General features: G+C 42.5%; 1 protein-coding gene across 2 annotated transcripts; it reads right to left on the bottom strand.

Annotated features, from left to right (window-relative positions):
* Positions 1 to 9,679: 9,679 nt before the first annotated feature.
* Positions 9,680 to 14,707, bottom strand: CTSL (cathepsin L). 2 transcript variants are annotated; one of them, XM_015615297.1, is made up of 8 exons: positions 14,616 to 14,707; positions 14,160 to 14,295; positions 13,700 to 13,822; positions 13,463 to 13,618; positions 13,061 to 13,285; positions 11,338 to 11,506; positions 10,894 to 11,011; positions 9,680 to 10,091 (listed from the first exon to the last, which is right to left on the bottom strand). In XM_015615297.1, the coding sequence occupies exons 2-8, from the start codon at positions 14,283 to 14,285 to the stop codon at positions 9,992 to 9,994; spliced, it is 1,017 nt and encodes a 338-aa protein (XP_015470783.1). In that variant the 5' UTR covers positions 14,286 to 14,295; positions 14,616 to 14,707; the 3' UTR covers positions 9,680 to 9,991. The 2 variants fall into 2 exon arrangements, with proteins under 2 accessions (XP_015470783.1, XP_015470784.2); XM_015615298.2 differs by having other exon boundaries at positions 14,587 to 14,704.
* Positions 14,708 to 15,159: the final 452 nt, after the last annotated feature.

The following is a 15,159-nucleotide window of genomic DNA, read 5'->3' as shown; positions in this document are numbered from 1 at the left end:
GCTGGTACAAAACTTTATTAAGAACATTTTGTGAATTACATTAGGACACATGGAGGAGTTGAAAATACTCCTGCCAAGAAAATCCAAGTTAAAATATAACTTACAAATGTGTTTTACTATTCCTAAAGAAGAGGCAGGCTGAACAAAAGCAGACAGAAAATTATTCAGGATAAGTATTTACCCTTAATTATTGCTATCCCAGGGGTGAAGATGTGATTTCAGTGCTGCTTCAGGTATCAAAGCACTCTTTCTGCAGGTGTTTATCTGGCACTTTTTAAAGCTGTGACAACTTCCCAGAATCTGCAAGTACAGTGTGAACTTGTTTATTCTGTTCCTCATCACGTGCTCTACTATCTCAAAGCTCTACTATCAACAGTAGAACACAAACAACATTTAAGTCCTGGAGACTGAAGAGGAAGCAGAAAAAAAAAGACGGTTTAGGTAATAATAAAATCTTTTTACTGCATGATGCATTTGTGCACCCTGAGTATGGAAACTAATGAATCCATTTTCCTGTGAAAATAATGTGCACGTACACGTATTTACAACTTTTTTTTAGACATATATGCATATATAGTAATTGTCTCTCAAAGTCTTTATATCAAAACACAAACAGATGTTGATGTCACTATTTATTGAGGAACTCCATTGCATTTTTTAAGTCAGAAACCTAAAACCAAGTGTAATTTGAGGCCAGTATAAGTCAGCTAACAATACTGGTTTTGCATGGGAAGGATCACTGGTAACTTAGTCCTGTTCCCAAGAGGCCAGGAGAGATGATGAGGCAAGAACAGAGATGCCCTGAGTAGTCCCTCAGGGAAACCACAGGGTCTCTAAAAACCACCACTTAGGGACATGCTTCCAGTTTGTTTTGGAGTGGGTGTACCCAGTCTAGTGCTTAAGATCTGTGTTCCTGCTGGCAGGATATGTACATCTGCACACTGCAATGTGTCAGTCATTGAGTGCCCTACTTACTGTCAGCCTTACAGCACAGCAAAGCCTGGATCTAACCCCAGCTGCTATTTTCCCCACATTTATTTTTCCTCAGTTTGCACCAAAAGCACATGTTAGAGGAGGGGCTAGGGCTGGGACACTGCTCTGACTAACTGCTGCTTAGGTGGCTGCAGATGCTTAAATGACAATGCTCTTCGTTTGTGGGTGGCTGGGTGGCTGGTACTTACAAAAAGATCCATATCTACTCTGTATAAACAACCCCTACAAACTTCAAACGCAGATTGAGAAAGCAAGCAGCTTTATTCAGTGTGAACAGTGGATGTTCTTTGCTGCAGTCCTGCTTCGATCTACCTCACTACTATTCTACTCATACCGAAGTACTTGTATGTATGCTGCTACATACAGCAGAACCCTGCAACCACACCACTCCACAAAGTCCTTCTAAAAGGCTCAGGGTGAGTTTTAAAGTTTCCCTCTGCAGTGAGATACTAGTTCAGACCATTTCTACAGAGCTCTCTTACACTGCAGGGTGAGGGTGAGGGGACACACCACCTATGGAACCCTTGCAACACTGGACCACAGCTTCCTCCCATGGCCTCCCATCATGGTTTTGCAAGGTATCTGAGGGCTGCTGAGAAAGTAAGACACAGATTTTTTTTATTTTTTTTTTTAAGAATCAGTGACTATTTAGTGGTTGGAGTGGTGTGGAAGAGGATGCACCACAAGCTGCCATCAAGGCTGCTGAGAGAAGCAGGCAGTGTTCACGATGAAGGTGTTGTGACTGCCTCCAGATGCAAAAGTCAGCAATGCCTGATATTATTCCTCAGATGCTCATCAGCATGATACACAATTGAAAATACATGGAAACTCCAAGTACAGGAAGGAACAGACATATGTGAACTAAACACTAGTTCACACATGTGCCTTTTTATCAGTATTCAATAGTTTCCTGGCATAAATTATATATCAATTAATCACTGATATATATTTTTATATATATATATATATATATATACACATATATATACATATATATATATTTATGTATAAGTTATATATTAATAAATTTGACTTCTTATTACTTTTGGAGGAAGATGCAGAAGCTATACTATTTGTACTGTACCAGGTATGTGTATACACATATATATATATACGTGACTGTTAAAGCACTGGTTGTCAAACTTGTTGCCAAACATAATTCTTCTTTACAATTATTTGGAACATTTGCACTATTTCAGAAGTAAAATAAAGGCAAACTACCTAAACCTAGTGGTGTCCAATAACACAAGAAAATACAGCAACCCCACCAGTCTCTAATAAATGAGCAGTTGTTCACAAATTACTTTGACTGGAAACTGAGTTAGTCTGAGCAGCCAGGCGCAGAGAGGTGGCCTTGTGACTGCAATCACAAGATGGGGGATCAGAGAACAGGTTGGGGCTGGCAGGCTTCCCACCAGTCCCGTGTCACCCTGGCTGCCTGTGCTGCTGCCCTGCCAGCCCAGCACTCTGAGGAGCTGATCCTGGACACTGCGGGAGGACCTCACTCATCCCTGAGAAAGCCAGGCAGCTGAAATGCAGATGCTCTCTGAAATGTAGGATCAAATGTGTTTCTGAGCATTTGTATCAAAATACTTCATTCTGTTTTCAATGAAACATACACACAGGGAGTTTTGCTGGTTTTTTTAATAAAGCCAACTCATATTTCTGGAAAAGTCAAGCAAAAGTTTTCTTCATTTATAAAGTGCCAGCTAATTAGAGACAGAGAACAGGAAAGAGCTTTTAGCTTATATGGATTATACCACACAGACTTACTGTGAGAAAAGGGGGGTTGGTGCCTGTGGAAGAGGAGGTTTAATAAAATGAAAGATGATAAGGCCATTAACTTCTGTGAGACAGCAAAAGTAAAAGTATCTGTTTTCCAGAGACATCCAGGACACAAAAGTGGGAATAACAGAGAGTGAATGAACATTGCGATCTGCGCACAGTTCCGTAGAGGAACAGAACATCTGAAATTTTGATGAGACATTCCCTACCATTCAGGCTTCATGCCATCAGGGACAGTGTTCATAAACCCCAAGTATTGCTACCAGAAACACCTTTGGTTTTTGTTCCTAGCTTTCTGCAAATACAGCTGTGGTTTCAGAAAAACATAAAAACAAAAACCTCAAACTAAGCATGTGATCTGATTCAAGTAAACTTATTTTAATACTTCACAGACATAGGATTTTCCACTGCAATCTGCCCGGAGGAGGCTGCTTTCATCCGATGCAATGATTTGCATCATGGTTTGGCAAGACACTGCTCATCAGGAGCCAAGCAACCTGTTTTCTGGTAGCAGCTTTTGTAGTTCTGACCACTGCACTCGGTGAAGGCAGTTTGGTGAGCCAGCTTGCTGAGGGTGTTGGCCGAAACAGCTATGTGCTCCCACGCTGATAAACAAGAGTTTGGCCTAAGAATTGTTGTCAGCTGCTGAGCAGATCACCCAGTGAATATTTTATCACTTTTGAAGGGACACCTCTGAAAGAGATAATGCTCCTGCTCAATTACTGGGTCAGCAGTGCTCAGGCTGAATGAACATGGCCAGCCTAATCCCAGCCCAGGCATGACTGTTCACGATGTCTCATCAATTCAGCAGGCGCTCCAATGCACCGTCGGCACATGCCGGGGAAATAAAGAGGTCAGCTCCTCTCCACGCCCAGCCACCGCAGCACCAGCCTTGTCACCATGAGCTCTGAGAGCACAGCTCTGACACACCGTACCGGGTGACACACCAGCTGTCTTTTGCCCTTTCGATCACCAGATTTCCTGTTTTGTTCCTGCGTGGACAATTTTCTCCCTCTTTTAACAACACAGCATGATTTATTATTCCGGCACAGAAAAAGGAAACTGCTCAAACCAAAGCAGGGAGAGTAAGTGTAAAGGGCCATACAGATCAGATCTGAAATTTAAACTCAGTAGAAGAACATGAATGAGGATGTTTACTTTTGGCTCTCTTGAAGATATAGTGGTAGAAAACAAAGCCAAAGGGGAAGCCTTCTTGCAAATGCACACCCACAGCTGCTAATCTCTTGCTTACCCTCTGGCAGGTGGCCTCACTACTTTTGGCCTCCTTCCTCTCCCAGTTTTCAGCTCTGTGTCAGTTTAGATTAGAAATGCAGTGTGGAGGAAGTTTCTTTTGCTCTTGGTTTGCAGAATTACTGACAAAAAGGGGCTATAAAGTTCATTGAAATGTCTGGAAATACTGCTACAGAAATACCACTTCAAAAGTATTGCTGATGGGCATCCATCACATCCTCTGTACACAAGGTTTGCTTCTGAAATGCTCCATTACATTGTGAGAGTAATGTGACAGAAATGCTCATAACAGCACTGGATCAGAAAACACAGGTCCTCTCCCATTCTCCCCGTGACTAGCCAGCAACGGATAGCAAAAAAAAAGGCAGCAGGATTTATTCTTAACCTTTGCACAAGGCATTGGAATTTCTTTATAAACAGAGAGAGACATCTCTTTTAACTACAAGAGAGTATTACTATAAATCTCCTAAAGCCAGTGCAATTTTACAATACAGCTGAAGTTTCCAGTATATATTTCCTGTTCCAAAACAACCCTGCTGTCCGTTTATGCTTCATGCTTGAATGAGAAAAGCAATACTGCTAAATGTGCTGAGCAGAAGGAATGTTAACTATTGAGAAGAACTTGAGTTCACAATTCTGGCATTGCTGTACTATTATGGTAAAGGATTGTGCCATGGTGTGATGGTTTTTTTGGTGTGGTGTTTTTTTTTTTTCCCCTTATATCTAGCAAAAATGGATGCCTGCAAACACAGCAATGAACTGGTTTAAAGTTCTGTGGGCAGCCTTATCTAGGCGTGTTTTTCTGCCTTGTAGCATAAACTGATATATTACAGAGGTGTGCTTAGAAGTATACTTCCTTTGTGGGGAAAAAACACCTGACTTAGCAGCTCTGAAACCATTTGACCTTCAGTTTTAAGCAAAATCTAGCGTGTTTCAAGACACGATACATCCTCAAGGCCTTCTCAACATCCTATTTCAGCATCAACTTCTCAGACGCCCTAAACCAGTTTGACTGTCTAGTAGCCCAGCACTCATTTTAGAAAGATCTATGTTAGGGCATGCATGCTGTGCAGGAAGCTTTCACTAGTAATTAAAAAAATATCTTACTCAATAAAACTTAGACTATTTCCATGGCAGCTCCTGAGACTGCAGTTTTTCCTACTAGAGGCAGGAAGTAATAGCTGTTATAGCTTCAGAGGGCCCTCAGTGGCACCGCAGGGGAGCACACCTAAACCATTCTCGCCCCGGGAGAACACACAATGTACAGCCAAAAAACAAGGCTGGAGAATCATCTCTTCCTTGCTGAGCTCTCAGACCATCAACAATCTTTCCCTAGAGGAACTCACAAAGCCACCCTCCAACCAGAACAGCCTTCTGAAGGTGGTGGGGAGAGGAATAGCTCACTCTCTGACCCTGCTCCATCTTTGACCACTTCTTCCCAAACCAGGACTGTGGAGGGTACCAGGTATCAGCACTGCAGCACCACACCTGACAACACACAGTGTTACTTCTACAATGTGTTTTCCAGCATCACCTTATTGCAAAAATCTATCAGGTTTCACTCAGAAGTAGGTTTTGGATCTCCTAGAGGTGGGTAGAACTGTCAGTGAACAAAAAGGAAGAAGCATTGTTAAAAAGAATCCAGTATTTTACAAATGGCCATTGTCATGGTTTCTTTGCTCATTTTTCGCACAAAGGTTGGCAGTATCTCTTCAGCAGAAAACAGGATGGAAACAAAAAGTGTTGCAGAAATCATTTTAACATCAGTGGACAATATATCTTTGTGCAACCGAGCTTGAAAAAAAAAACCCAGAACAGTCAAGTTCACTTGTGAACACAAATGCAGGTGGCATCTTCCAATATTCTTGAGACTCCTGATCTGCCTAAAACTCATTGATCCATGGATCAGGTCTCCACCCTGTGGCCAACCCTCCTGCACCCCCAAACGAAGCCCCTGATTGGGCTCCCTGTCTGCTTTCAGAAGAGCCGTATTGAGTATTGCCCAAGTTCAGTTTTGTGAATTGTGAATGAAATTTTGTTTATGATTTTAGCCTTTCTTTCAAATGCTTTAGGAGACCCTGCACTTACCCAAAATTCCACTCGTGATTCAATAAGACTGTGATTAACAAATAAGATAATAACATCCCCATTACTGATTTAAACAATTATTTATTTGAAACAGTGCATTAGTTGAGTCAGCATTTTATGCTATGACCTCCCAGCAAAAAGACTGAAGAGTATTGGATGGACAAGAAATAAAAATTGGTGCTCAATCTGTCATACATCTTGGTAAAGTCCAAAGACAGCTAGAAAGCAGAACCATCAGGTTACATTATGATAGCCTTCAGGATATGCTTAATTCAATTCCTTGCTTAATAGCCAGAAATTGCTGTCAATTTCTAATGCGTAAAAAATTATTGGCTGGCATTAAACTTAAGAAATATATGATGGATTTGGTTTTTTATCAAGGAGATTAAAGAGCAAATGCTGTGTGACTGATATTCAGCAGCTCATTTTTGGGTATTTTTGAAGTGGATATTCCCATTTTCGTTCAGTTGTCTCAGAACAACGTTTTCTGAGTGCTGTTATGCAGACCAACAGTTAATCTTTCATTATAGAAACCTTCACTGCTACAATTCATCATGTTTGCCTTTCCTGTAAGTTTTTCACACCATGAAATGACAAATATTTAGTTACCATAGTTCTTCCAAGTGTTTTGAAAATTACTTCAGTGCATGGCTTGTGTAGCAGAATAATAAAATTATTTGTTTCACTGTTGATTTTTGGAAATTAATTTAACATTAGCAAAGACAAAAAGACTACTCACATTATATAAAACCCCACCAAAATTCCATTCCACTCAGCAGAAACAGATAGTATCACAAATTGAGTGCTCTTAAGGGAAAATAGTTTCATACATGACAGTTAAATTCATTTCTCACCAGACTCTAAAGAACTTCACATATAAGTGAAATAATTTAATTTCATTACTTTCCTTGCCTCAAGAATACATGTCTTTAAAAACTCAGACCCAGTGAGTGATAAATACATTCAATAAGCAGAGCAGAGAAACTGCTAAGAGACCTTTAGTACAAGAACAGTCTTAGAAGCAGCTGCACACAAAAACCAAATGCAAAACTTTTCCCAAATTCCAATTAAAAAAGCATTTTCACAATTAAGATACTAGCAAGCAAGGACTGTTAAGGTTTATCATGGTACAGAACTGCCATCTAGCACGCAATATAATACCCAGCTCATGCATTCAGCTATGTGTAAGAGCCCATCAGTAACAGCTGCAATTTTAACAGGGCCTGAACCAGGATAGGGTAGGATTTTTTACTGATAATACATGTGCACTAGTATATTTTAAAGTAACACATCTTTTAATAAATGCAGCTTCAGTTAGCAGTTAGTAGGAATATAACCAACAGAAGCTTTGGACAGAAATCACTGGAACAGTAATCAAGATCTTTAACTACCATAGCTTTCTGGGAACAGATCTGCAGCTATCCATGACCACACATAACATCCATTTGCTGTGTATCTTCATAAAGGAACAACTTTGAACAGAGACAACACTTTCCCACCAGAACATATACCACTACTGAATCATTTGCTACTTTACTATAGTATTTCTGAAGTAAATAAAACCATTTTACAGAAGACAGGACCAGTGCAGTGGAATCACAAAACCAGATTAAGCATTGCTCTTGAAATGTGTTCTTTATATTCCTAAGAAAAAAATTACACAAACTGCAAGTTACAAAAAAAATTTAGTCTTTATAGTGTCATGTAAGGCAATTTTGGGTGAAGCTATTACTTCAGTAACATATTGTGTAAATAATACGTGTAAATGTTATCTACATGACCTGACTTACCCTGTGCCTTTCTTTATTATTCCACTCTGAGGATGTTCAGCCAGAACAGTCAGCAAGTTTTAATCCACACAAATAGCTACATTATCACATTTTTTCTAAAAAAGTCAAAGGCTTTGCAAGCTACATGCCCATTCACGTGCAGATGCTTTGGAATGCTGTTTCCTTTTCATTTCCCATCTACTTGTAAAAAATACTTTTTTTTTTCCAGTAAACTTTTTTTAACCCTGGGTTTTGCAACCAAACCTTTCCCTGTTGCCCATTTTTTTAGCAGGTTTTGTAATGGTCTCGCTCCTGTTTTAGCCAATAAAGAAAACCCAAAGCATGAAGCATTACCAGGCTCACAGTAACATCGGCTTCTAGGATTAAAAAGTGTTAAGAGAGGCAGGTGTCAATCTGTTCCCAGTTCCAGCAGCAAGAATGAAAAATCATCATCTGCATAAGGAGCTTATAGTCTCTGGCAGCACTTTGCTCCTGACTCTCATTTTAAATGTACAGACCATTGCCATTTCCTTCTGAATATCAGCCTTCAGAGGACCACCAGGTGAGCTGCATATTTAGGCTACAGCTTCCCCAGGCAGTGTGGATGCTCTCCATAACTAGCTTAGCAAGTCAACGTAATAGCTAAATTCTAACCAGTATTTCTGCTCTGTGGCTTGTTACATAGCCACTGGGCTGAGTGAGACTCTTCCTTAAAAAAAAAATAACAAACCAAACTTGTCAGGAAATTCAGGTTGAAAGAATTCATGTACAAGCAGCACATGAACTCACAATTATTATTATTATGGATAACTCACCTTGTTTTTCTCCTTAAAGAGTTCATTAAATGCAAACTAAAGACTTACATTATTAACAATAAGAAAATTAATCGTCCACAAGCTCAATCTAAGTGTTCCTTTGTGTGCATGGCTATCAGCTTCTGAAAAGACATTATGCACAAAAACCTATGGGTTCATAAACTCAAAACTTTTGCTCATATGCTTCAGAACAACACCTCCTTCACCTACAGCCCAAGAGCAAGAGTTGATGTCCAAGATCAAGAGTTGATGTCAACACCCAAAAGCCATGCCCTTTCCCCCTGCTGATTTTGGTATTTACCATCCTCTGCAGGAAGTACTGGTACCCAAAATACATCTGAACAGTAGAAAGCTAATACTCATGTTTCAGCAGAAGTGATACCTGCAGAGAATAGGGCACTGTGTAAACCACCACAGTTAAGCCAGACAGAAAGTACATAGGTAACAAAGCAGCCCAATATCACTTTCCATAGAGAAATAGTTTCTCCATTTTCCCCCTTCCTTCTCCAGCTGAAGCTGGTACAGGGGGAAGACAGTATCTAGTGCCCTACATACCTCCAGAAACAAGCCATCTGAACAGTCCAGGTGTGCTTTGGGTGTGTTTCTACTATAATGCTCAAGAGGACACAACTGCACAAACTACACAAGTGTGGTATTTTGAGGTACCATTAAGAAAACACTAACAGAATTAAAAACTAAGTGAAGATCAGATGCTGCATACAGAAGATGACAAAACTGAAGATCTTTGATACGAGACACAAAGAACCAGAGACACTTCTCCACTTCCATTTTAAATAATCTGTATAATAAATGCTATACTCCTTTTTAAAACAGCTATTAGCCATTCCCAGATAAGGCTACATTTTAGTGACCGATGTGGAGAGAGGTGCACACATATAGACTCCACCTAAGAGTTTGATTTGAAATGCCTATTTGACAGAAGTCCCAAGCAGACAAAAAAAAGACCAAAATACCAAGTCATCTGTATATAGTAGAATTTAAGTATTTATTTAAAAAGTAAACCTTTGGACACATTGCAATTTCAAAAAAAAAGCTAAAATACAAAGAATCTATTGGATTAAGCAGTCCAAAGCCAGCAATATTACAAGCTGTTTACATACCAACATTTACATTAATTTAAACAAGTGGCATGTCACCAACATGTAAAATATACTTCAAAAGTTTTAAAAATCAAGTTGAGTTTTGAAAGACACAAGGCTACCACATGCGAACATGGGTTTGGTCATTCAGTTTAGATCCCCTCTTGTACTGAAATGTTCAGTCTCCAAATTATACGAGTGGATAGCTAGCAGCTGTTGCTATTCCACAGTGGTTCTTCCTGTCCTTGGCCATGTAGATATATCCTTTGTCACCCCACTTCTCACCCCAGCTGAAAACAAAAGCAAAGGGTTTGTTTACATATTCAGAAGTCGTTTACTGCCCTCCCACTAAAGTGTTTAAAACTGAAGACTGCTGCCTTCCACACTTGTGGAGAAAATCCAAGATAACTGCAGACAAAAACTCAAGTGCTTTCCAGCAATTAAAAGCATTCCAGGAGGCATCCCAAGCTCACAGAACTGAAGAATGCAGCCATTCTGTCACGAGGTAGTCACATTGATGTGCAAACCTTGACTACAGGTGCCTGAAGCTCAGACATTGCTCCCAGGCAATTTAAGGGAAGTCAAAGGCTGCAAACAGCATTTGAGGCTGGTGCCATAGTAATGCTGAGAACATGAGACAAGCTCATGTGATGTGCCCTTCGGCATTAATTTATTCTCCCTCCAACCTAGGAGGCAACTCAGTCTTTAAAGTTCAAGTATTATCCTATTTCACAGAAGACAGCAGCACTCTGCTTCCAAAAAAAATTCATTACAACCTCACAACCAGGCTTTCTCCACCTGTTCCCCCCGCTCTGCTCCACTGCTGTATTATCCACTAGGTTCACAGGCTGTTTCAAGCACTGAACTCCCTTAAATTAACTGATCAAGCAGAGTAAGATGACTGCTTTGGGCTTAGTTTATTAGGCTGCCAGCAGCACAAGCTGGATTTTACCTTTTGTCATACCATACAATCTGAAAACAATCTCCAGATTTCCCACACACAGATTTTAATTACTGTTGTCTTTCTACCTCTGCCCTTACAAGTGACAAGCTACCTTCTATTCTCCCTTGGATACAGGACACAGATCTTACCTGTTCTTAACAATCCAGTATTTCTTCCCATCTACATCTTCCCCCTCAAAGCCATAACCTACAACCAGAACACCATGGTCCAAGTCTTCACTGCTGCAGTCAGGTTCATAGTAGATACCTACAAAGGTGTAAGTTCACTCGTGAGCAAAATCATCTGTAGAAAACCCTTATTTTTCATGAGAAGCTTTATATATTTCATCTTAAATGTTGCACAGCTTCTTGAAAGTTACAGAAAGGAATCTTAGTGAATTTTATCATGGCAAAAAGTGAGGGACAAGTAGACACATATACAAGAAATACATATGAGAACCTGACCTAGAATTAAAATGACTTCTGAGTTGTCATACCTGGGGGTTTTTTTCATCTATTTAACTGTAGGGTAATGAATATTGAGTAATTAAAAAAACCCAGCTCTCTGAATGAATGTAATTAACAAATCCCCACCTGACTGATAGAACTGAAATGAAGAATGGCCCGCATCAATAGCGACAGACACTGGACCCACAGCTGCAACTGCTTTCATGAGAGCTCTTTCGTGTCCTTGAGGGATGTCAACAAAGCCAGTGTCATTAGCAGCATTGTATTCTGCCTTGTAGCGACAGTCTTCATCATCCTAAGTAGAGAAAGTTGTAGTTATTACACAGTTTTCCATTTAACACACAGGTGAGCACAGAACTACCACACATTATGTGCCTTTGCTGCATTGAAAGCAAGGGACAACTGAGGAGGATCTAATTGCCTCAGCAGCACTTGCAAGTACAACCGACAGAGAATAGAGAGGAACTGCTTCAGAGATTTTAAAAAGTACAGAAATGTAGTGGGGCCCAAAAAATCCCCACCAACCTTACTGAGGTGCAAAGGGCCATCACATTCTGGAACTCTGCCCTCTTTAGTGGGCAGGAAAAATATCTTCACAGGAAGGAAAGAAGCCCAGAATGCATTAATGGGCAATGGAAGAAAGCCAAGTATTCATTAATTACAAAGCAATCCAGAAACTGCTCATTGAGCAAGCACTTAAAATCCAAAATTTTAACGTGTCATAGTTTGAAAAGCTCTACAGAATGTTTTGAAAATTAAGAATTTGTATTACTTGACCTTACATACTACATTTGGGGGCAGTATTTTTGTTGTTTTTTTAGGTTTTTTGTTTTGTTTTCTTTTTTTTTTTTACAGCGAAGCCTGAACTGCTGATGTCACATACATTTACAGCAGAAGAGAGGTGAGGTGAGGCCTAGTTTGGAAGTCAGGTCATGTGGAACTAAAACAGATTCAAGCAAACACATCCTTCCCTTACCTGCATTATACGTTAGTACCGAAGTTGTTTCCCCAACTAAATGAACACACACTACAACTCAGTTGCTTACTTTTCACACTTAGCAAGTTAGGCACTTCATATAATCAACTGGGATCTCTACAACAGCCAAGATTAGGAAAAAATTGAGATTACAGGGACATAGGTGAACCCAGAGCCAATGTTGTTCACACCAAATGGTATTGCTATTGCTGACTCAGACAACACCAAACAAGTTGAAAGAAAAGAACCTCTATAGTGAGCAGAACTATTAAGAGGTGAACACCACAAACTATGGCCTCTCAAGTGATACCACAATTGAACTACCACTCTTTCATCCTCCTGTACCTGTTTAACATTTGATACATTATTAGAGGGATTTTAAAAGCCTGTCCTTTATATCCATTTATGCACATTTAATCCAGAAACAGAACTTAAGGCATTAACAACTGCTAAGAAACCAACTGACACTGCCACAAGGCGGTCTATAGGTAACAAGTCTGTAATAGGACAGTTATGGGAAGATTAATTGCTGTCCTACCACTAAGTAGCACTGTTGACAGGGGCCGAGTTCTTGGTTTGGTGTGGCAACCAAGATAAGGCTTGACAGAAGGGAAACGAGGGGGAGGAATAAGAATACTTGCTCCAGTTTTCCTAACTGGTCTGTCAAGATTTTGACCTCAAGGACCAGTGCAGTAAGTGATTCCTACTGGGGCTAGCAGGCATGCTAGCTCTCTTAGCAAAGGTGTAACAGGAATTACAGATGCACTAATCTCTATACAGACATTTTTCTTTCTAGGTAAGAGTTTCCCAACACACAATTTTTCCCCCACAAAACACATGACACCTGCAATACAATTCAACTATTCCACTTACCTTTGCAGTGTATGGGTAGGATTCCTCTGAATCGATGCCCCCATTATCCTGCACATATTGGAAAGCCTGGTCCATGAGACCACCATTACAACCTTGATTCCCCTCAGGGCGAGAGCAGTCCACCAGATTCTGTTCACTCAGTGACACAAGTTTGCCGGTTTTTCTGAAGTGCTGCCCTTCAAGAGCCCCAGTTGTGCTGAAAGCCCAGCAAGAGCCACATTGACCCTGAAGTATAAAGTGAAATCATAAGTTACAAACCCAGACAGTTACAAAATGGTGCAAGTTTAATAAGCTTGTACTAGGCACCATTAAACAGGTACAGTGTTTTTCCTCTATGAAGCTGAATGTAGCATTCAAGAAACTGGACCTGTAACTGGTTAGAAATTCACTATCAGATAGTACCTGGTCTTTAACTGGAGTCACATATCCCTTCTCTCGCCAATCTACTGATCTTGGTGCTTCCAGGAAGTTGGGCTCAAGAAACTGTGATCCTCTGTATTTTCTTTCTGACTTCTTGTGTACATAACCATTCATAAGCTGTCTGAACTCCTCAGTTGTCTGAAAAACAAATCAATATGTGCAGTTACAATCTATTTCACACCATTACATAGACTACGCATTGCACGTCTCTATACATACCATGTCACCGAACTGATTCATTCCCAACTTGTAGCTGTGTTTTCCTAATGCATGATCCAGATTATGGATTTCAATCATTTTCAGATTCTTCTCCCACACCACTCTCCTCCAACCTTCTTCTCTCTAAGGAGCCAAAAAAACCAGCATACTTCAAGGAGGCATCTCAAACCACGTCTGCCTGCACAACAAGGCTTATGATAATCGGGCAAACGTAGACTACTTGAATGGGAAGCGTGAACAGTGTTAAGAGGCGGTTTTTGCCGCCCTCATAACAAAAACAAGTACAGTGCAGCTGAGTCAATACACAAACACAGGAAAGGAACCTGGGAAGAGAAGGATTACGCTTCCCAGGCGCTGCCCATAGCCGGCGTTGTAACAAAGCAGACATGACTCAGCTGGTGGGGCCCAGCTCCGTGCGCTCAGCGCTCGCCCAGCCGAGCCCGTACCCCCGGGGGCTCACCTCATGATAGTCCTTCTTGTGCCACGACTTCCACAGCTGCCAGTGGTCGTCCAGCTCGGGGTCCAGTCTCGGCGCGCCGAGAACTACGCCCAAGCAGAGGCACAGCGTGATCAGGAACGGGTTCATGCTGGCGGATCTGCCAAGGACGGAGGAACAGCGGTCAGGCAGGGGGGATGCCAGACCCGAGGCCGCCGGCGCGTCCTCCCCCACGATCGGCCGGAGCCGAGCACCCTGCGCTGCCCGCCCCGCCCTCGGCCGCGACTGTAAACAAGCCCGGCCGGCAGGGCCGGGACGCGGGATGTGCAGTCGGCAGTCTCCCGAGAAAGCAGCTGGAATGGCGGCTGCTTCCCGGCAGGAACCACCCCACCGCAGGACAAGGCCGCGGCCGGCCCTCTCCACGCGCCCCCTCCTCGCAGCCCACGCTCACCGCGCTTGAGGGTCTCCCCTGCCCCTCACCTCCTCTGCCCAACGACGCTCTCCCTCCGCAGTCCTTCTTATCCCGGCCGCGGCCGTGCCCGCCCCGCCGCGCCGCGCCGCGCCCATTGGCGGCCGGGCCGGGCCGCGCCTCCCGCCGGGCCCGGGGCGGGCGGGGTCTGCAGAGGCTGCCCCCCATCATCCCCGGGACGGGGCCTGGAGTGCCCGGCGGCGGCGTGGGGCCTTCCCGGGGCCACCCTGCACCGCCGCAGCCGCTAGGTTGGGCAGTGTTTGTTCAAGTATTTATTCCGAGCGCTGTCAGGCCGGAGATAGTGGCAGCACGCTAAGCCTGGTGGAATTTAACTCGGAGGGACTTAAAGTGGGCAGCTGGCAGAATGAGGAGTAAACTAAGTCTGGAGGCAAAGAGACAGGAATGGTGGGTGTTGGCAGCCCCAGCGCCGTCCGTGTGCTCCCGGTGAGGGATCCTGCTCGGGTCAGGTTGTTGTGGCGGCTCCTGTGATGCCCCGGTGGTCTCCTGCCCAGCGTGCCCCGCAGCAGCCCCAGCCCGCTCCTCCTGCCCGGGACA

The sequence above is a fragment of the Parus major genome, chromosome Z, assembly GCF_001522545.3.
Source record: "Parus major isolate Abel chromosome Z, Parus_major1.1, whole genome shotgun sequence".
NCBI lineage: Eukaryota > Metazoa > Chordata > Aves > Passeriformes > Paridae > Parus > Parus major.
This window is presented reverse-complemented; position numbering and strand designations above follow the sequence as displayed.